Here is a 22464-nt window from a genome sequence, read left to right as displayed (position 1 = left end):
AGCAATCAGTTGCTTAGTGAAAGAGCAATTTTTGCAATCTTACTAATAAAATATAAACAAAATTTTGTTTTAGCCTTCTGATACACTGTTCTAGTTGGGGTTTCAGTTTTGGCACTGAAATAAAATTATAATATTCATCATTTGTTTTTATATGTTGGGTATATTTTGAAAATTTTCAGTTCTATTTGGTGCTTAATGAATATATTTTTCACCATTCAGTACAAAATATTTTACTCATTTTTCAAGAGTATAATGTGACTTAGTTAATAAAAGAGAAATACTATATAATTGTAAGAAAATGACTTGAATTAAATTTCTAATAAAATTTTGTAAGTAAAATAAACTGATTTGTGATAATTGTCAAGTATATGAGATTAGTGGTCTTTTTGTGATTGACCATTTACTCAAATTATGTAAATCTTTCTTGAGATAACCATTTCAGGAGCAAATGTCCTATGAAAGAGTATCCTCCAACAAAAAATATAAAGTTGACTTTCCAACATTTTATACCTGTACAGCATTAATGTCACTAGAAATTTCTTCTTGTCATAAAGTAAGAAAAAAATACATTTTAAAACAATGTCTTTCTATGATGAAAATTATAGTTTTCATGTGATTAACTGCTGTAGTTCCTCAAATATATAATCACAGACCCTCATTTAGAATCACATAAAAAGTATTGTTGTCAATGTAACAACAGAATTGCCTTTAGACCAATAGAATTTGGCCAAAATACACTTAAGTAAAAAACGGTGATAATTTAAAATTATATCATATTTATAATAAATAGTTAGATGAGGTAATTAAACCAAAGAAAATGAGATTTTGATCATGTTGAGAGTCCAATTTTGTTTACTTCAAGGTCGAGGGGACGGGGGCAGGGGGGTCCTCTATATTCTTAATCAGTCTGGTATCCAAAAGGGACAATTGTAGGACTTTCAACAATAAAGATAAACTTAAAAAAAAAGATATCTCCTTTGCATTTTCAGTAAAGGCATAGAAGAATATGTAAGAAAAGGCTGATGACTGAAGGAATTCTTATTGGTAACTACTCAACTTGAAATTTATGGTTATGAGAATTAAGTAGTCATATTTTTCCTACACTGGTGGAATAAGAGGCTCTTAGTGACTGACTAAGGCTGAAGGCTATTAAATCATAACCATGCAAATATCTATTTGATAGGACATTTGCGCGGTAATATATATGGTGCACTAAAAGTCCACTTGTCTTTGTCAGATTTCTTCCAGACTTGGAGAGTAATTCTACAGTGAGCAAAGACTTATGTCCAATTTCAGAAGTACTCATGTGAATAAGGTTTTCATTTTCATATTGGCTTTCGCTTTTTACACAGCGTGTGATGCTAATTTGTTTCTGGATATGTTCTACAAAAACTGGAGGACCTTTCCAGAAGCCTTTGAAATTCTTATTGCCTTACTTGTTTCTGCTCACAGTGCTGACTTCTGTGTTGAAGAGTGTCCAAATTGGAACTTACTGGGATGATTAACAGCTGCTACAAAATCAATACTCTATAGAGAGAAAAGAGAATTGGGCTAAGATGGTCTTACATGAGCACTATTCTGTGGCTGAATATCTTTCGATGTCAGCAAGCCAAATATAATTCATGTTGGTGGGAGCATTTCCATGAATCTAATCCATGGGATTTTCAGATTGGGCCTCAAAGATCTAGGGGGTGGAGAAGATAATTCATAGGTGTTAATTATGCATAATTATGCATATTCTCAGCTGTAAGGATAACTGTTCGACTTAGTGAGAAATGGGTTTGCTTAAATCTTTCATTATTTTAACATTTTTTATGCTTGAAACACTAAGTCATACTATTATTGTTACTGCAATCTGCCTCAAAAAGAGTTTTAAATTTTTTTTTCCACAAATGAAATTGAAAGGTAATATAGATGTTTGTGTATTTTGTTTTTATACTCTAATGCCTAATTATAGAACACTAAGGTAGTTGCTGACATATGACCTAAAAATCCATTATATCTATTTTTATAGGGCTACATACTCTTTACAATAACATGCTTTACAATAACTTGTTGTAACAACTTTACAATAACAAGATAAATATGCTAACAGTTTAAAAGGAAATAAATTAATTCCCTGAATCATTACTTATTTGTACCTCTTCCAACTACATTCAAGAGAAGATGCATGTGGTAATGTTTTACCTCCTCTATATTGGAATTCACATTTCTTTTTGGCACAGTGGTCATCTTTGTATCTACTATAATGCTTATACCAGGAATTAGAGGAGGCACACAATAAGCATTTGTGGAATCAACTAACAAGCCACTCCTTTGTAGCTAAAATACTAATCAGCATGAGGGCATCAAATGACCTTAATAACTCAGTATTTTGGAATTTTATACTAATGTAACTACAGCATAAACCATAAGAAAAAGTTAAGAGACGTTAGTCAACATTGTCATTTATAAATCCTAGGAAATAGCCCATAAAAGGAATATTTTGCTGAACCTGCTCAATTGAATCCTCCACTAGGAATATCTCTGGATAGCAACAGTCCTCCCTCCCTGATATTGCATGCAATACACTCATGATTGTAATATGGCACATGTTGCTGCCATGAATATGTCACAGGAAAGGAAAAAATAATGTTTATAGGGACTTCAATAATTTTTCCTTGTGTGTGAGCAGCTGCCATTAATTTGAACTACACCATTTCATATTGAGTATGTAAACACTCATCCTGTCTGTGCTGTTAGAAAAAGTGAATGCTTTTGAACAGGGAGCTGTCATGGAGTATAGATTCTAGTAGAGTCCCCAAATGTATGCGCTTCCAATCAGCATTTTATCCAGATACTGACTCTCTAGCTCAAAGCCACTAGGACAAAAACATGACCAGGTAGGATCAGTATTGTTATGGATTTGGGAAGTCACTACTATCAACAAATCCAGAAATCTGGAAAATAATACTGAGGGCCTTGAGACCTTTAGAATACAGAAAGTCTAATCCCCAAAGGGGAGACAGCTGAAGAGAACGTGGAGTTTTAAGAAGCAAATGGAAAAAACAACATATGAAATAGAAGATATACCATGGTCTTTTACAGGCAGCTCAGCACAGCTGAATTCATTATGCAAAATATATCAAATAATGTAGGGAAAAAAAGATTTCTCATCCAGCAGTGAAATAAAGACTCTATGCAACATGAATAGTCACTTTCACAGTACAGTAGTCCCCCCTTATCCATGAGGGACATGTTCCAAGAACCCCAGTGGATGCTTGAAACCATGTATAATACCAAACTCTACACCCACACACTATGTTTTTTCTATACATATATACTGTTATGACTTCATCACTACTGTTTTACTTTGGGGCCATTATTAAGTAAAACTAGAGGCCCAGTGCACGAAATTTGTGAATGGGGAGCAGGGGGTGGTGTACCTCAGCCCCGCCGGCACCCTCTCCAATCTAGGACGCCTCCAGGGATGTCTGATTGCCCATTTAGGCCCGATCTTAGATCGGGCCTAAACGGGCAGTCGGACATCCCTTTCACAATCCGGGACTGCTGGCTCCCAACTTATCACCTGCCTGCCTTCCTGATTGCCCCTAGCCACTTCTGCCTGCCAGCCTGATCACCCCTAACCACTCCCCTGCTAGCCTGATTGATGGCTAACTGTTCCCCTGCCAGCCTGATTGACCCTAACTGCCCTCCCCTGCCAGCCGGGTCACTCCTAACTGCCCTCCCCTGCAGGCCTGGTCCCCCCCAACTGCCCTCCCCTGCTGGCCTGGTTCCCCCCCCAAATGCTCTCCCATGCAGGCCTGGGTCCCCCCCAACTGCCCTTCCCTGCAGGCCCGGTTGCCCCCAACTTCCCTTCTCTGCCAGCCTGGTCACTCCTAAGTGCCCTCCCTGCAGGCTTGATTGCCCCCAACTGCCCTCCCTTGCAGGACTGGTCCCCCCCCAACTGCCCTCCCCTGCTGGCCATCTTGTAGCGGTCATCTTGTGTCCACATTTGGGCAGCCATCTTTGACCACATGGGGGCAGCCATCTTGTGTGTTGGAGTGATGGTCAATTTGCATATTACTCTTTTATTAGATAGGATAAGGGTTACTTGGGCTCAAGCAATGCAGTGACAGTCAATCTGAAAACCCAGACAGCCACTAAGTGAACACCTGGTAGGATGTCTATCTAATATTTGGCACTGCAGGTTGACTTAAGTTTTATTTTTAGTTGATGTCATGTTTACCTTATATGTGATCATATCACATTCAAATAGTAATCATATATCTTTTCAATATTTATATGGCTTATTAAACTTTTTTTAATTACCTCACTTTGTAAAAGTATTAACTGAAGTTGGTGACATAAAAATCGCTGTATTATTCCTCATTTTATTTGGAATATCTCTCATATGCCAGTATTATTCTGATATTAACTAATGATTTTTTAAGTGGTGTATATATGTTTATCATATTTTAATCATAAAAACAGAAAACCTGGTTTTCATTTAAATTAAACAATTATGCTAACATTGCCCCATTTTGATGTTCTTGAAGTAAACTCTACTTGGTCAGTAGGTTTTAGTACTTAAATATATTATTTTAACTCATTTGCTAATTTTATTGTTTGCAGCAGTTCATTTATATTCACGTGAGTATTTTCTTTTTTAGGTTATGTTTATGAGGCATTCATATTGAGGTTTACTGGCGATAAAAAGTGAATGGGACTTTGCAATTTAATTTATAGTCTGGGATTTTTTTTTTTGTAAATATAAGAATTACTTGTGCTGAGAAAGATCATTTGAAATGGCAACTGTTTTAGTAGTTCTTTTACCACAATTTTACTTTTTCTCTTTTGTTATATGCTTAGAACAGTGGTTCTAAAACTGTGGACCCGGAAAAGCAATATTGGGATCACCTGGGAGCTCTTTAGAACATGAAATTGCTGGATCCCACCTCAGATGATGGAAATAGAAAGCCTGGGGATGAGAATCATGAATCTGCACTGGAACAAGCCCTCAGGTGATTGTGATACAGGCTTACGTTTGAGAACTGCTAGCTTAGATCGGCTACTCCTTTCTCTTGAGCAAATTTTATATTGAAACAAAAAAATATTCCATTTCATCTACATGATAAAGCTTATTGGCATAAAGATGCAAGTGGCATACATATTTAATTATTTAAATATTTTCCATGGCTGTGGTTATATCTTCAAACTTATTGCCTGTGTATTTATTTCCATCAAAAATATTCTTGGAAAGTGATGTCAGCAAGATGATGAAACAGGAGTTTTCAGCCCTAATCCCCATCCACACGACATGACTTCTGACAGCCACTCACCCAGGAGAGTACCTTTGTGGTAGTCGGAGTCCAGTAGAGAAGTCCCAACATATGGCTGGAGCAACAAAAAATATCTGAGCATAGATGCATTGAAGAGAGTAAGAGAGCACTTCCACTTTGCATGGGGCACCCCTTCCCCAAAGTGGCACAGCTCAGTGCCCAGAGAGACCCCCTCAGCCAGACATTTCTGCAACCTAAGAGGGTGAGAGTATCCTGAGTGAGCGATCACTTTCCCAAACCTTGCAGGACTTGCCTAAGAGGCGGCTATTTCTAGCCTTGGCCAGAATGCTGCAGGTGGGGCTCATACAGCTGAAGGGTTAGGAGAGACTGGGAGCTAGTCGGAGAGGCCGGAACGCTCAGCCCTAAAGGCCTGCAACTCACTGAAGGGAGGTGCATTGCACAGACCCCTCCACAGAGTCCATCAGGAGGCCCATCCACAAGCTGCTTGGCATGCCTCAACTAGGACTCTGCCTCAACTGACCCAAGAGGACCCCAATGATTTGAGTGCCTCACCCCGCTCCCACACCAGGGCCGGCTCCCAGTGCATGCCCCGTACGTGTCTTCCTGAGTGGGCGAGCATCTGCAGCCAGCTGACTCAACTCTGGGGGACTGTAGGGACTGTAATTTTTCTCTTTATTGATGTCAGAGAATCTTAACCTCAGCACTTTTGACATTTTGAGCTGTAACATTCTCTCTTGTGTATTTTTGGGACTTTTCCTATGAACCCGGATTATATAGCAGCTCCCCCAGTTTCTATCCATTAATTGTCGAAGCAATCCCCTCTCAGTATGACAATCAAATGTGTGTCCAAATATTGCCAAATATCTCTTGTGGCGGTGGAGAAATTATCCTCTTTTGAGCACCACAACAGAAGTTCCTAAATTAACCAAAGGCATATAGCAAATTACTCAGTGAAGCTCACTTAATTTGGAGTGCAAGCAAGAAAAATTCCATGGCCCAAAGAGTGATCTAGAACAGTAAAGATTTCTGTATCAAATGAACAAGAAGACCAGTGTCAGAGCTCAGCTATGTTTGAAAAACTGATTAGGGCAAGCAACTAACCAGCCAACTAGCCAGAAATTCAGCAGGAGATCTTAGAATGAGACAGCCCTAATGGGCCTTGATAAATTTCCGCAAATCCCTGGCTGTCTGAAAGACCATATGCAGGTGTAGCTGCATTCATGTTCATGAAGGACCAAAGAGGGCCCTTGTTATTGACATTTATTTGGCTAAATGAGAGACGTTGTATATTAACAGAAGAGACAAAAGAAGGGCCAGGGGATATTAAAAGCTGAATCAAATGATTAAGTGCCTGAAGATTTTATGTGCTTCCCAATGAACACACAGATCCAATGGCAAAGGGATAAACACTTACTGGCTCTACATTTTCCAGCATAAACTCTGGTTAATCAGCTGACACAGGAGTGATTTTTAGGAAGCCAGAATTAAAATAAAAACCAAAATTAAACAACAATAATAAAAACACACAAAACACGGAGGCATCCCTATCCATCCACCACAGGAAGAAAGTTGCTACATAATTAGTGCAGGCACGTCACTAAAGAAACACAGGAACAACTAGAACCTCTATGGAAGGATCCAATTCCACAGTTGCACAATATCTTATCTAAAATAAAATCTAGTTTCCAGCAAAACCTGTCAGACATGCAGAGGAATAGCAGTGTGACATGTACCTTGGAAAAAAAACAATGTCACTGATGGGGCCAAAATGTTATCCAATTCTCTAATAGTGTTCATATATTGGGCTTACCAGACAAAGACTTCAAAACAGCTATTATAAACATGTCATAAGGACTAAAGTAAACCACATTAAAAAAAAAAACACCAATGAAAACACCACAAAGATGACTTCAAATATAAAATATTTCCTGAAGATATAAAAATTATAAAGGGATAATCAAATGGAAATTCTGGAGTTCAAAAGTACTATAGCTAAAACGAAAAATTCACTAAAAGGACTCAAAAGAATGGCATTATTCATAATATACAAAGACTGGAAACACTTTACATGTTCATCAACTGGTAAATGTATAAGCCATATGTGAAATATCCATACAGTGGGATACTGCCCAGCAATAAAAAGGAAAACAGTATTCATGCAGTTCATATTGGCAAACCTCAAAAACGTGACATGAAAGATGCCAGATGCAAAAGACTGTATTGTATAATTTCTTCTATATAAAATATCCATGTAAGGCAAATCTTAGAGGCAGAAAGAATGATTACTGCTTGGAGCTAGGGAAAGGAACCAGAATTTACTGCAAATAAGCATAAAGATTCTTGTTTTAATGATAAAAATGCTCTAAAAATTGATAGACTTATTAAAATAATTAAACAGTTTACTTAAAGTCAGTAAACCTTATTACTTTTAAAAGCTAAAAAAAGTTAATATTGATATCAAATATAAAGCTGTTAAAATAATTTTATATTAATATCAAATATAAGTAGAAGGACTTTTATGGATCAAGATGCATTACATTTTCCTCACAAGTATTAAGAATCATTTCTGATATTAGTAATGATTGTATATTTAGCCTTTATTAATCATCATTTGAGGCTTTTAAATATATAATCATTATTTATAACTGAGAGAAAAAAACCCATTATGATACAGATAAATGAATGATACACAGAATATAAATATTTGCTAAAGCCCTGGCTGGTGTTGCTCAGTGGTTAAGTATCAACCGAGGTCTCGGTTCAAATCCTGGTCAGATCACATGCCCAGGTTGCTGGCTGGATCCCCAGTAGGGGATTCTCTTTCATCTTTGATGTTTCTATCTCTTACTCTCCCTTCTTCTCTGAAATCTATAAAAATATTATATATATACTAGTAGCCCATTTGCAGGATTCAATCCTGCAAGCGGCCACTTCAGCCGCGTGCACTGCCGCTGCCGCAGCCTTGGGGCCACCACACCTGCACCCGTGCGCCACTGCCCCGCCTTGCTCCGCCCCGCCTTGCTCCGCCCCGCCTTGCTCGGCCCCGCCTTGCTCCGCCCCGCCTTGCTCCGCCCCGCCTTGCTCCACCCCGCCGCGCCCCGCCCCGCCCCGCTCCGCCGCGCCCCGCCCTGATGGCGGGTGGCCAGTGGAAAACTGCTGCTGGCGGAAAACTGGTGCAGGCAGCCACGCAATTGGCCACCCCGAGTTCCGCCACCAGCATCTTCCGCCGGCTGCATGGGTCCTTCCACAGGGTTGGCCTGGCTGTTTAGGCTGGCGGTAGGAGCGGGGGGCGGGGACTCGAGTCCCCGCCCCCCGCTCCTACCGCCAGCCAATCGGCCACCCTGAGTCCCGCCCCCCGTGCCTCCAGCTGGCCCAATCGTGGGCGTAGCGGAGTGATGCAATTTGCATATTGCCTTTTTATTATGTAGGATATATATATATTTGAAATCTATAAAAATATTATATATATATATATATATATATTTGCTAAAGAACTCTTACCCAAATGGCTTTACTCTTAATTCCATAGACTCAAGCAATGCTCTGTATAGTCTACTAGTGGAGTGTGTATGTGTGTACACGTGTTCATGCACATGCCTATGTCATAAGATAATATTGCATAACATATTGAATGAAATGGAATGCTGTAGACAATATACATTTTAGAATTCATAATGATTTGAAATCACTGTTACATTCCTTAAGAATTAAAATTTTAATAACTCAAATTCCAAATGACATTTTACTTTCAGTCTAGGGTTTTCAAGTAATTAAATAAAAAAGTTAATCTTTTGACTTATTAAACACTTGACAATAGTAGAAACATTTTTTTTTTAGATTTCAGACCTAACCATAAATGAAACATAATGTCTATAGTAGGTTATGGTATTATAATGCAGACCTGAAAATAGGATGCAATTTGATGAATTGTTTTCATATTTTCACTAAATTACTCTAAAACTTATAACTAAACCCTTATCATAAACCATTCTAACCTACACTTTAGTAACACAAATGGTTAAACCAATTACAAAATAATAGTTTCTTTCCTTTAGCACATGAAACATTTATCTATTGCTGATACTCTAAATAAATTCATAATCTTTATTATTACCCATTAGAAGAGGTGTTTTGCTGACACTAAGATAAAATAAATTATTTATAATCAGTAAATCTTCATAATGTAAGGTTTACAGACAGAGATTATCCAGGATTGGTAAAAAATCGCATTTAGTGGAAAACTTACCACACCAATGGAAAAGTAGTTATTGATGATACTGTAAGGCACTGGGTCTCCTTTTTCATCTTTGTCATTAGGTATGACCTCAAACATCCACCTGTCTAACATGATTTCTGTGCTGTTTTCAATGTCTTTTAGGATTTTCATCAGATTTTCACCTTCATAACCTATTTAAAAAAACATTATATTGAGGGAAAAAATTCAAAAGCTATATTTATGCATTTGAGTGTGATTCGTTCTTAAGCTAAATACAATTCTTCTCAAATTTTGTTGCAAATTAGTAACTTAGGGAGTTTGTTTAAAAAGAAAACCATCTGCGTAGGTCCCATCCCCAGAGATTTCTATTCAGCATATTTGGGGTGAGTATAGGTCACTATATTTTTAACAAGATCCCCATGGGTTTCTGATTCATGCTGTCTTAGTAGACACTTTTCAAACATCTCTGAGTTTATGATGCTAAACTTAGTATTCAATTCTTGCTGCTTTAGCAAAATCTGGTTTACTTTGGTATCATCAGTTAATTATAGCCTATTAATGACACTTGAAAACATTTTAAGACTTCACCTTGAAGTATTCTCCCTTTATTCACACTGTTCCACACATATTATTTCACTTAGAGTTCCTTAAATATGTCAAGTGGCTTCCTACCTCTCTGGTCCTTTGAACTTAATGTTCCTTTGCCTAAAAGGTCCATTCCCAGGTCTATATGGTTCTGTCATTATCCCTCCATTACAACTCTCCCTATGTCATCTTGTCATTGCGGGGATGAGTCCTTTCATTATGCTGGTTATCTGTTTTCATAGGACATGATGTGCCACTAGAATTTAAGACCCTTTTGAATACAGCCTTTATTTTCTATTCTTGACCCTGTATCCCAGTACAGAACACACTGCCTGCTGTAAAGTGGGTTTCAAAATATATGTTCATTCCTGGACAAGTCATTCATTAGCCTTTAGATGTTTTTCTTAGTTTGTCCCTTTAGCACACAACTCAGAAATTAAAAATCTGAATATTACTTTAGAGTTAATTCATGCCTATCTTGTTTCTTACATTAGAAACCCCTATACCACAGAGGTCAGGAAGTTTACATGCCCACTGAAGTCTATAAATAGTATCACACTAAAGCCCCACACTTACAGTCTAACTCTCGGGCCACTATTTGTTTTTCTACCCCAGACTATTGTTCAAAATCATATACTATATATCGACGGCAATTATATTTGGTAAAATCACATGGCAGTTGTCATGCAATAAAGAAATGCTGGATATGGAAGGGGGTGTGTTCTGTACTCGATTTCTATTTTACTAAGATTTTCATTGTTGTTAAAGCTGTTTTACCTCCTCCCCATCGCAGGCATCTTGCTAGATCATTACCGGTCCCAAGGGGCAGAATGGCAACTGGGGGATGCTTGACTACATTAGCCTTTTCTGTGGAATGGAAAAAGCAAAACAAATTAAAGTTTTGATCATAGATAGAACAACAGTAAAAAAGATAGGTTGGCATGAAATGAAAGCATTTCACTAGGTACTTATAAGCAGAGAAAGTTATATTTTATAGATTTATACAGTCATAAATTATGATTAATCTCTATGAATTTGTAGCAATTTATAAAACTCACAAAAATAACATTATTCACCAAGTGACAGGAATTTTCAAGTCTCATGCATGAGGAAAGCTTTGTAAATATCCTAATCCAGTCAAAAATTGTGGTTTAAGTTGAGTTTAACTCCATTGAAATAAGTTAAAAACAAATGCCATATGATTTCACTTACATATGGAATATAAAGAACAAAGTAAATAAACAAATTAAACAGAAACAGACTCAGATACAGAGAACAAACTGATGGTCGCCAGATAGGAGGAGGTTGGGGAACGAGGTGGAAAAGGTTAAGTGATTAAAAAGTACAAATTGGTAGTTATAAATAAACTCGGGGATGTAAAATACAGCTTAGGAAATATAGTCAATAATATTGTAACATCTGTGTATTGTGCCAGGAGGGTACTAGACTTACTGAGGTGATCACTTCATAAATTATATGAATGTGTAACCACTATGCTGGACACTGAAAACAAATGTGAAATAGTATTGAATAAAAGGCTTCAATCTTAAAAATAAAAAAAATCTCAGGTATGCATATATAGTGTAGGCATATACATACGGGGTGCCACCAGAGTAGAGGGATAGGTTTCTATATAAAGTCTTTTTGCAACATCAATTCAAGGTACATTTTACTTTAACGCATAAAATATTTTGAAAACATTGAATTCTAAAAGCTAGTAAAGTGCAAACAATGCCCGTGTGGTGCCCACCCAGGGGGCTGCTTTGTGCCAGAGTAAACAACATAGGAGCTTCATAAACCCTGAGATCTCTGCCAGTGAAAGTCCATATGTATTTGTCTGAATCATCATATGCTTTGAATGAATCTCACAATCACATATTACTTTACTTTTTCTCTCTTCTCAGCCACTCCAAGTCAGCAGGAAATACATTATTTAGGGATGTACCACAGTTTATAGCTAAAGCTTAGATTTTGAGGGTTAAAACAAACCAAAAATATCCTACTCTTTTCACTCTAAAATTCTTACAAGTTCTCAAAAACTATTTGAGCACCTCTTTAATTTTTACAATTGTTGAATCCTGGCTTTCTCTTTAAATATGACATGTTAATACTAGTTACTGCTTTTTTTACATTGTTACTAGATTAAAATTGTTAGATGCTTACCAAATGTGTACTGACAACTTGTATTCATTTTTAATTTAAGTATTTCCACATGTATAAAAAGGTAGAATATTCTATTCATACATATAGTTACATTTATTTGAATCAATTCTTTCCTTTTTTTGTGAAAGGACCTATTTTTTAAAAAAGAATTGGCCATGCAGTAACTGAAATGAGAAATAACAAGTGAATATTTGTATTAAATTTATCTTCCCATAAAGGCCAGTTCATGATCTATTTTACTGAGCAGTAATCAGTTCTGACAGCTGACCATCTATCCAAAATACATATTTTTTCTGAATATAGCAAGTTTTTCTCAATCATGTATCTGATTTGTTTGCTTATAAAAATCAAGCTTTTAAAATTTGAAGAGGGATGCAATCTATAATAATAAAAGCATAATATGCTAATTAGACCGAACATCCTTCCAAACGTTCTGGACAAAGCCGCAGTGTGCGGAGGCCAAGGCCGAGGTCCCCGGCAGCGGCAGGCGGGGGACGGGGTCAAGGCCCTTGCATGAATTTCGTGCATCGGGCCTCTAGTATAAAATAAATTTGAAGTGTGGGTTCTAATCCCAGTTGTCAGTTTACAGTTAAAAGACTTTGCTCAATGCTTTAACTTCTTCGAGCCATAGAGTCCCCCTGGCTGCATGTACGAATGGGGCCATCACCAGCAGTGGGTGCAAGAGGCGGCTGCCAGCCCTGATCGCCCCTCAGGAGTAGGGGGAGTTGGAGAAGCCTTGAGGGGCAATCCAGGCTGGCAGCCACCACTCGCACCTGCTGACGGCACCGAATGATCGGGGCTGGTGCCGGGGGCTGGTGCTGGGCACCAGCAGTGGGTGCAAGTGAGGCAGGCATCTGCAGTAGGTGGGAGCACCGAGCGGGACCGCAGCATGGGAGCAAAGAATTTTCATTAACCACCAGAGACTCGCCCTGATGACAGCAACTGGTGCCCCACCCTGGTCTGGCCCCCCAGCTCACCTGCTCCACCATCACTCCATGGCCAATGCCCGCCATGTTCTGCATGCTCTCTGGTGGTCAGCGCACGTCATAGCAACCAATTGTTTGGTTGTTCATCCATTCGGTCTATTTGCATATTAGGGCTTTATATATATATATTGATGATTGATGAGGAATATTTGCATATTAGGGCTTTATATATATATATTGATGATTGATGAGGAATGTGTACAGTGGGTAAGGTATTGAGTTTTCATGCTTACACTAAATGAGTACATCTATTTGACATAAACTTGATCACAAATGCTAAAATCCCCTTTGGCTCCCTGCCTAGGACAAAGGAACGACTGGAACCTCATTTTAAAAATAACTCTGAAGGTTTAGTCAATTCCACGAGAAATGGATTAGAAAGGGAGTATTTCCATATACTTGTAAGTTATTCTGTCAATTAAAATTTTATAATATAGTATAATAAATTAAACCAGTAAATAGTATGCAACATGGTCAATTATATCTCAGCAGCATCCAAACATATCAATGCATTAATAAAATACACAGAATTTAAGGTTACCACTCTCACCCCAGCCACGTTAAATATGGGTCTTCATTACCTATGCAGTCCAAAATCCACCCCACAGTTCCATCTCCACCACAGGCCAACACTCTGAAGTCAGAAACATCACGGAAAAAGTTCAACCTGAAAGATAAGCATGTCATTGCACATGATTGATATTTAAAAGTAGGACTTTTGTATTCTTAAAATTTCATCTAATAAACGTATTTTTATTTCTTGAAAACTGTAAAATCTCAATGATTTTATTGAAAAAAATATTAAATTATCTAGAATACAATTCTAGAAGTATTAACAGGTCTTAATTTAAATATATTTTAATTATATATGCTAGATTCTATAATATATATTCTTTTTTGGTTAACTCTAAAGGTTAAAAAATTAGAAATGACAGTTTTTATTAAGAAACCTCCCAGATGTGATCTGCAGTTTACATAATCCAAAGTGACATATACTACAGTATTTCATGCCATAATACTTATGAACCAAAAATTCTCTTGAACAATTATATAAATGTGACTATTTTGCCAGTGAGTATGTCTTTGAGAGGATTCTGTGTTCTCCATTACTGGGAGAAACTGAACAGGCTGCTTTTGAGGTTCTAGCCAACTATTTCACTGTTTCCTTCTGACTTACAATCTGCAAATAGGAGGCAAGCTTCTCCTTTTATTTATTTATTTTTTACTCTTTAACAGATGTCTCCCATTCCACTCCCCCCCACACACACCTTTTGCCACCCTCCATCCTCCCCCATTGTAAGCATTCACCACATTATTGCCTGTGTCTTTGGGCTATGCATATTTTTATATGAATGCATATATATTCTTTGGATGATATTGACCTGGCCCACCATGTTTGGCTTCCAGAAACACTCAAGCCTAATTGCTGGGTCAGCTGAAATAAATGCCCACTGCTTCTGCTGGTACTGCATGAAGCATGCCATTAATGCAACCTGCTTTTGGGGAATTAATTAAGGCAAGTAATGCAGCCAGTTATTTAATCATATATGCCATTTTACTGCAATAAGAGAATTGAAACAGGACATAAATATTTGGAATGTATCTCTGTACTTCCCTTGTCCCAGAGATAACCACTGGTAAGAATAGAATAGAATAGAATAGAATAGAATAGAATAGAATAGAATATTTTATGTACATTTACTTATATATAAATGCACATATAAATTATATGCACATTTTAACACAAATGGGATTATGCTATATGTCTTGTTAATTTATTTGTGTGCATTTTTTTTTACTTAGAAAATTCCAAAACATCTTTCTGTGTCAGTACACAGTGTTGCCTCATGATTAATAATAAGAGAATATATTATGTAGGTAGTACATTCCATGACTTAAAGCATCTTTATGTTCTTTTAAACTACCTCTTTCTAGTGTTTCACTGTCACAAAAAAAGTAGGTATTATAGCTAACATTATTTTTAAGCACATTTATATGAAAATGTGAATGTTTTGAAGGCTATTCTTCTAGAAAGGAAAAGTTCATATGACCCTCTAAATGGCTCCCATTATAGATGTAAGTGTCCATTTCTTGTAACTAGGAAGCATGGCATATAAACAAGTTTGTGACATTTCTTTAATAATAGCAAAAGAGAGGATCATGCTAAAGACTGTAAAATCACACATCCCTCTTTATAATGGGTTGAGTATATTTTTGTAGGTTTAATAGATGTGACTTCTTCAGTGAACTTCATCTTCAAAGTCTTGCCCCTTTTCCATTGGGTTCTCATCCATTATCTTATAAACTCTACATACTATGAGGAATATTTTCACTTAAATTATCATCAATAAAAACATTTTGTTACAGTAATATAAATAATGCATAAAAAGAAATGTATAAAAATTAAATATTTGATAAGAACCATGAATATTTAGAACATAAAATTTTCATGTATTTCTTATTATTATACTGTGAATATTTACCTTGTGTTAGATATGTTGCAGTATTTTCTTCCAGTCTATGACCAATTTGTTTGCTTGTATTACATAATATGTATTATGTGTAATATAAACACCTATATTATGTATAATATAAATACCTATATTATAATACTAGAAGCCCGGTGCATGAAATTCGTGCACGTTGGGGGGTTGTCCTTCAGCCCAGCCTGTACCCTCTCCAATCTGGGACTCCTGGAGGGATGTCCGACTGCCCTCTCACAATCCAGGATTGCTGGCTCCCAACTGCTTGCCTGCCTGCCTTCCTGATTGCCCCTAACCGCTTCTGCCTGCCAGCCTGATCACCCCCTAACCACTCCGCTGCCAGCCTGGTTGATGCTTAACTGCCAGCCTGTTTGCCCCCAACTTCCCTCCTCTGCCAGCCTGGTCTCCCATAACTGCCCTCTCCTGCAGGGTTGATCACCTCCAACTGCCCTCCCTTGCAAGCCTGGTCCCTCTCAACTGCCCTCCCTTGCAGGCCGGGTGCCTCCCAACTGCCCTCTCCTGCTGGCCATCTTGTGGTGGCCATCTTGTGTCCACATGGGGGCAGGATCTTTGACCACATGGGGGCAGCTGTATTGTGTGTTGCAGTGATGATCAATCTGTATATTACTCTTTTATTAGATAGGATAGAGGCCTGGTACAGGGGTGGGGGCCAGCTGGTTTGCCCTGAAGGGTGTCCCGGATCAGGATGGGGGTTCCCTTGGGGTGTGGGGTGGCCTGAGCGAGGGGCCTGTGGTGGTTTGCAGGCCGGTCATACCGCCTGGCAACCCAAGGGGAGGCCCTGGTATCTGGAATTTATTTTCCTTCTACAGTTGAAACTTTGTAGCCTGGGGTGGCAGCCATTTCTGGGGCGGCAGCCATTTCTGTGGCAGTTAATTCACCTTCTACAATTGAAACTTTGTAGCCTTAAGCGGGTGGTGAGCCTGGCCAGGGTGTGCGGAAAGCTTTGCTTCCCCTGTTGCCGCTGGCAACCCTGGCCTGCTCTCTCAAGCTCCATTCTACTGCCATTTGTTTGAATTTGTGTACCTTCTATAATTGAAACTTTGTAGCTTGAGTGGAGGCTTAGGCCTGGCCAGGGCAGGCGGAAAGCTTGGTTTCCTCTGTTACCTAGGAAACCTTGTTCTCTGTGGCTGTAGCCATCTTGGATTGGGGTTAATTTGCATACCCCCCCTGATTGGCTGGTGGGCGTGGCTTGGCTGGTGGGCGTGGCTTATGTAGCGGAGTGATGGTTAATTTGCATATTACCATTTTATTAGAGAGGATAAGCACCAATTGCCCACCCCAAGAGTGGAACATTTTTGATAATTTACATATAGCTCTATGCTCATTTCCTATAGCACCCCACCTTCTCATTCACAAACATGAGCACTATTCATAAGTATGGGTTATCATGCGCATGCCATAAACAACATATTGTTTGCATTATGATTTAGCTACTAAGCATTGTTAATAAAATTTAATTAGGTGGAAAATCTCTCCACATGCAGTTCAAATTATTTGATTTCTACTGATAAATGCAATTTCTGGAATATGCTTTCTGAAAAGTGGTTAGTTTTATATTATTATAAAAACTGCATTATTGGACATGCCTTCTACTGGTCATGGGCTGTGGCTACTTTCAAATAGAATTAACATATATGCAACTTTTGTTTCCAAAAATAAGTTGTACCAGTGAATATGTTCATTAGCAGCATAAAGATTAGACAGAGCCTATATTCTCTAACATTTATAATATTACTAGAGGACCGGTGCCTGAAATTTATGTACAGGGGAGGGGAGGGGTGGTGGAACTCAGCCTGGCTGGTACCCTCTTGCAATCCAGGACCTGTCAAGGGATGTCTGACTGTTGGTTTAGGCCCAATACCAGGATCAGGCCTAAACCGGCAGGCGGACATTCCTCTCCCAATCTGGGACCGCTGGCTCCTAACTACTCACCTGCCTGCCTCCCTGATCGCCCCTAACTACTCTGCCTGTCTGCCTAATCACCCCTAACCACTCACCTGCCTGCCTGATCACCCCTAACTACCATTTGGAATGATGTTCGGAAGGTCATTCGGCTGTCCAGGCTAATTAGCATGTTATGCTTTTATTATAATAGAAGATACTTCCCAATTCCCTATGTCTCCTCCTTTGTAAAATTCCTGCTCATATTGTTTGTCTCTTTTCTCTACTATTTTCACTTGTTGATCTATAAAAATTCTTTTGTTATTAATTTTGATCCAATTTTTGGAAATATCTTCTAAAAGTTGAAAGATTTGTTTTGCTTTAGTATTTTAGAAGATTTAGTTTTAATGTATTCCAATGTATCAACCTTTAGTAAGTGGCTAGCACTTTAGTCTGTTTTGTGTGTAAGAAAACTACTGACTCAATGGTCAGAAGAAAATTCACATATACTATTAAAATTTTCGTTTGACTTTTTTTTTAATATAGTTTTATTGATTTCAGAGAGGAAGGAAGAAGAGAGAGATAGAAACATCAATGATGAGAGATAGTCACTGATGGGCTACCTCCTGCAGGCTCCCTACTGGGAATGGAACCTGCAAGCTAGATATGGAATTGAACCATGACCTCCTGGTTTATAGGTCGACACTTAACCACTGAGCAACACTGGCTGGGAATATGTTTGACTTTTATGTGGTGGTATGAGAAAGGAATTACAGTCTATTATCACATATTGATATATATACAATGATATCCATAATCCCTGTCTCACACCACCACGTAAAACTGTATAATAGTTTATATATTATATTGCATTGTTATATAAAATACTAGAAGCCCAGTGCACGAAATTCGTGCACGGAGGGGGGTGTGTCCCTCAGCCCAGCCTGCACCCTCTCCAATCTGGGACCCCTCGAGGGATGTCTGACTGCCCGTTTAAACGGGCAGTCAGACATCCCTCTCACAATCCAGGACTGCTGGCTCCCAACTGATCACCTGCCTGCCTTCCTGATTTCCCCTAACCGCTTCTGCCTGCCAGCCTGATCACCCCCTAACCACTCCACTGCCAGCCTAGTTGATGCTTAACTGCCCCACTGCCAGCCTGTTTGCCCCCAACTTCCCTCCTCTGCCAGCCTGGTCACCCCTAACTGCCATCCCCTGCAGGGTTGATTGCCTCCAACTGCCCTCCCTTGAAGGCCTGGTGCCTCCCAACTGCCCTCCCCTGCTGGCCATCTTGTGGTGGCCATCTTGTGTCCACATGGGGGCAGGATCTTTGACCACATGGGGGCAGCCATATTGTGTGTTGGATTGATGGTCAATCTGCATATTACTCTTTTATTAGATAGGATAGAGGCCTGGTGCACGGGTGGGGGCCAGCTGGTTTGCCCTGAGGGTGTCCTGGATCAGGGTGGGGTTCCCTGGGCAAGGGGCCTGTGGTGGTTTGCAGGCTGGCCATGCCCCTGGCAACCCAAGCAGAGGCCCTTGTATCTGGAATTTATTTACCTTCTACAATTGAAACTTTGTAGCCTGGAGCGGAGCCAAGCCTCCTGCTGGATCCATGGATTTGTTTACCTTCTATAATTGAAACTTTGTATCCTTGAGTGGAGGCCTGGGCCCGCCAGAGTGTGTGGAAAGCTTGGCTTCTTCTGTTGCCGGGGAAACCCAATAGTAGCCATCTTGGCTTGGGTTAATTTGCATACTCGCCCTGATTGGCTGGTGGGCGTGGCTTGGTTAGTGGGTGTGGCTTGTGTAGCGGAGTGATTGTTAATTTGCATATTACCCTTTTATTAGAGAGGATTATATTGTAAAATTTATAAAATTCTATTGTAGTAGTGTCAGGTAGGGATACTTTTATCCTCTATCCCTACCCTCTGCTCTCTTATTCACAATTTTCTTCTCTTTCTTCCTTCCTTTATTGCTGTTGTGTACAAATTTTAATCCATCTTTTTGCTAGTGGATAATTCAACTTTCTACCAGGCAAACTCCGTCTAAAGTCAAATTTATGTATATGAGCATACTTCTCTTTGGACTGTATATTCTATTTTATTCATGCAATTATTCTTCACTGTACTAGTAACACAATCTTGTAATTACTATAGCTTTATAGTATATCTATATCTCACATACCATGAAGAATCTAAGATATTATTCCTTCTCTGCATTTCTATATGCATTTTAAAGTTAACATATCCATTAAAATAAAATAAAAATTTTAATCATAATTTTTATTGTAATTTACATTAAGCCTATAGATCAATTTTGGGAGAAATAAGACCTGTATAATATAAATTCACTTATCCATGAATATAGAGTTGTTCAATTTATTTAGATATTCTTTAATAACTTTCAATAAAGGTTTTAATTTTCTGCTAATAACTCTTGCATATATTTTATTAGATTTATTCTTGGTTGTTTTAAAATTCATGATGATATTTTTAAATAAATCTTTATTGTTGAAAGTATTACATATGTCCCTTTTTCCCACATTGCCCTCTCCAGGTCCCCTCACCCCCCCCCCCAAGCCTTCACCACCCTATTGACTGTGACTATGGGTTATACATATATGCATGAGTTCTTTGGTTGACCTCATGCATAAATAACACCTAATAGAAAGAACTTTTACTATTAGGTGTTATTTACTCTGCAACAGCAAAAATGGACCTAGAGAGCATTATGCTAACCCCTCTGCCTGCCTGCCTGATGCCTTTAACTGCTTCCCTGCGGCCTGATTGGCCCTAACTGCTCTCTTCTGCCGACCTGATTGCCCCTGGCCACCTCAGCCTGCCTGACTGATTGCCCCTAACTGCCTCTGCCTGCCTGTCTGATGCCCCTAACTGCTCTCCCCTGCTGTCCTGACTGTCCCTAACTGCTCTTCCCTGCCTGCCTGATTGCCCCTAACCACCTCTGCCTCAGCCCCTGCCACCATAGCTTTGTCCAGTAGGATGTCCAGAAGGAGGTCCATCTATCTAATCTAATTAGCATATTACCCTTTTATTAGTATAGATAGTATTCTATTGTATAGATGTACCACAGCTTTTTAATCCATTCATCTGCTGAATGGCTATTATCAACAAATCAATAAACAACCAGTGTTGGCGAGGATGTGGAGAAAAGGGAATGCAAACTAGTGTAGCCTCCGAGGAAAACAATTTGGAGTTTCCTCAAAAAATTAAAAACAGAACTACCATTTGACCCAGTTATCCCACTTCTAGGAATATATCCCAAGAATTCAGAAACACCCATCAGAAAGAATATATACACCTCTATGTTTATAGCAATGCAATTTACAGGAGCTAAGATTTGGAAACAGCCTAAGTATCAAGATGGTATTTTAAAATTAATTTTAATGTTTTTGTTGCTGGTGTATACAAATATATTTGACTTTTATATATTAATCTTTTAAACAGACACATTACTCCTGTTTTGTATATTGCCTATACTTTGTTTATAAATTCATTTGGATTTCTATGTAAACAAGTTTCATATGCTAATAACAATGGTCCCATTAGTGATCTCTAATTCTTATAATTTTTATTTCTATCCTTGTATTATGCTGTCTGGAGCACCAATATATTGTTGAATTGGTATATTCACAGGTAACCACCATATCTTGTTCCTGAATTTAAATGGGATACTTCCAGGGTTTCCCTGTTTAGGGTGATATTTGCTGTAGGAATTTTCTTTTTCATCTCTGAATGACTCATTTTATAAGGTTAATAAAGCTTTCTTCTATTCTTGCTATTGTAACTTTTATTATAAATTAGTGTGAATTTTTTCTGCATATTTTGAAGTATTGATAAGGATGATCCCATTTAATCAGTAAAATTATATATTTCTGCATTCTCATTATTTTTTCATGTACTAAATTGGGTATTGTTTATTAATAATTTTACAGGGAATTAGAACTGGTTTGATAATTTGTTTAGAAATTTGCATATAATTTTATGAATACAATAGACTATTTTTGTCCTTGATACCATCTCTAATTTTTATCAAAATTATACCTCATGAACTAAATTGCACCGTATGCCTTCATTTTCTACTTTTGGAAGCATTTGTAGAATTTTGAAAGTTCCGTAAAATAAGTAGCACTTGTATATAGACTATTCTGGTGAGTCTTTGATTTCCTTTTTTATTTTTTTAAATAGAAAGATCTTATGTAATTGTCTTAATTTCTTTAATAATTATTGAACAAAATTTTGTTTCTAATTTTCCTAAATCAGTTTTTGCAAGTTAAATTTCAGTATGAATTTATCAGTCTCCGTTAATAATTACTGGGGGAAAAATCATATTTTCTAATTCTTCCTAAACCAGTTATATTTCTACATCAATTTGTCTAACTCCTAAGTTTTCAAATATTTTTTTCATTGAACCTACAAAAGCTCTTCAAAATATGCCAGTGACTGAAAAGTTTACTATAGAGCTCATTGTTTCTGGTGAAAGCCTAACTGTCCATTTGACTCACCATTGTTCTTCTATTCCATGATGATGTGTCATCTCTTATTCATTCTTGTTTTCTTTAAAAATTGTCATCATTGGTTCTTCAGCAGCATCCTACCCCAAACATAAACCCCATGTGACTGTCAGACCAGCTTACTCTCCGTAAATTGATTGCTAAATGGATTGAAAAATTGACCTCTCTATCTCACCCTCTTAATCCACTCAACCCATGCTGTTTTCTCTAGATTCATTCATTCCTTAGTTTTTAATTCATTAAATAATAGCCTTGGAGAATTATTTAATCATTCTGAGCATGTTTTTAGCTTTAAAATGAAATTAACATCTCCTTC

General features: G+C 38.1%; 1 protein-coding gene across 6 annotated transcripts in view; it reads right to left on the bottom strand.

The window, feature by feature from the left end:
* DGKB (diacylglycerol kinase beta) overlaps positions 1–22464 on the bottom strand; it is a gene marked incomplete at both ends in the record, with an annotated part of 464423 nt that overhangs the window by 286213 nt on the left and 155746 nt on the right. For all 6 annotated transcript variants that reach the window (XM_079785451.1, XM_079785454.1, XM_079785452.1 and 3 more), the window contains 3 exons: positions 9529–9689; positions 10861–10950; positions 13814–13899. In XM_079785451.1, coding sequence (XP_079641577.1) covers positions 9529–9689; positions 10861–10950; positions 13814–13899 — 337 coding nt within the window. The remainder of the gene's footprint in view (positions 1–9528; positions 9690–10860; positions 10951–13813; positions 13900–22464) is intronic.

This window comes from Cnephaeus nilssonii, assembly GCF_951640355.1.
Source record: "Cnephaeus nilssonii genome assembly, chromosome: 12".
Taxonomy (NCBI): domain Eukaryota; kingdom Metazoa; phylum Chordata; class Mammalia; order Chiroptera; family Vespertilionidae; genus Cnephaeus; species Cnephaeus nilssonii.
Note: the sequence above shows the minus strand (reverse complement) of the source record. Positions and strands in the feature narration are given on the sequence as shown.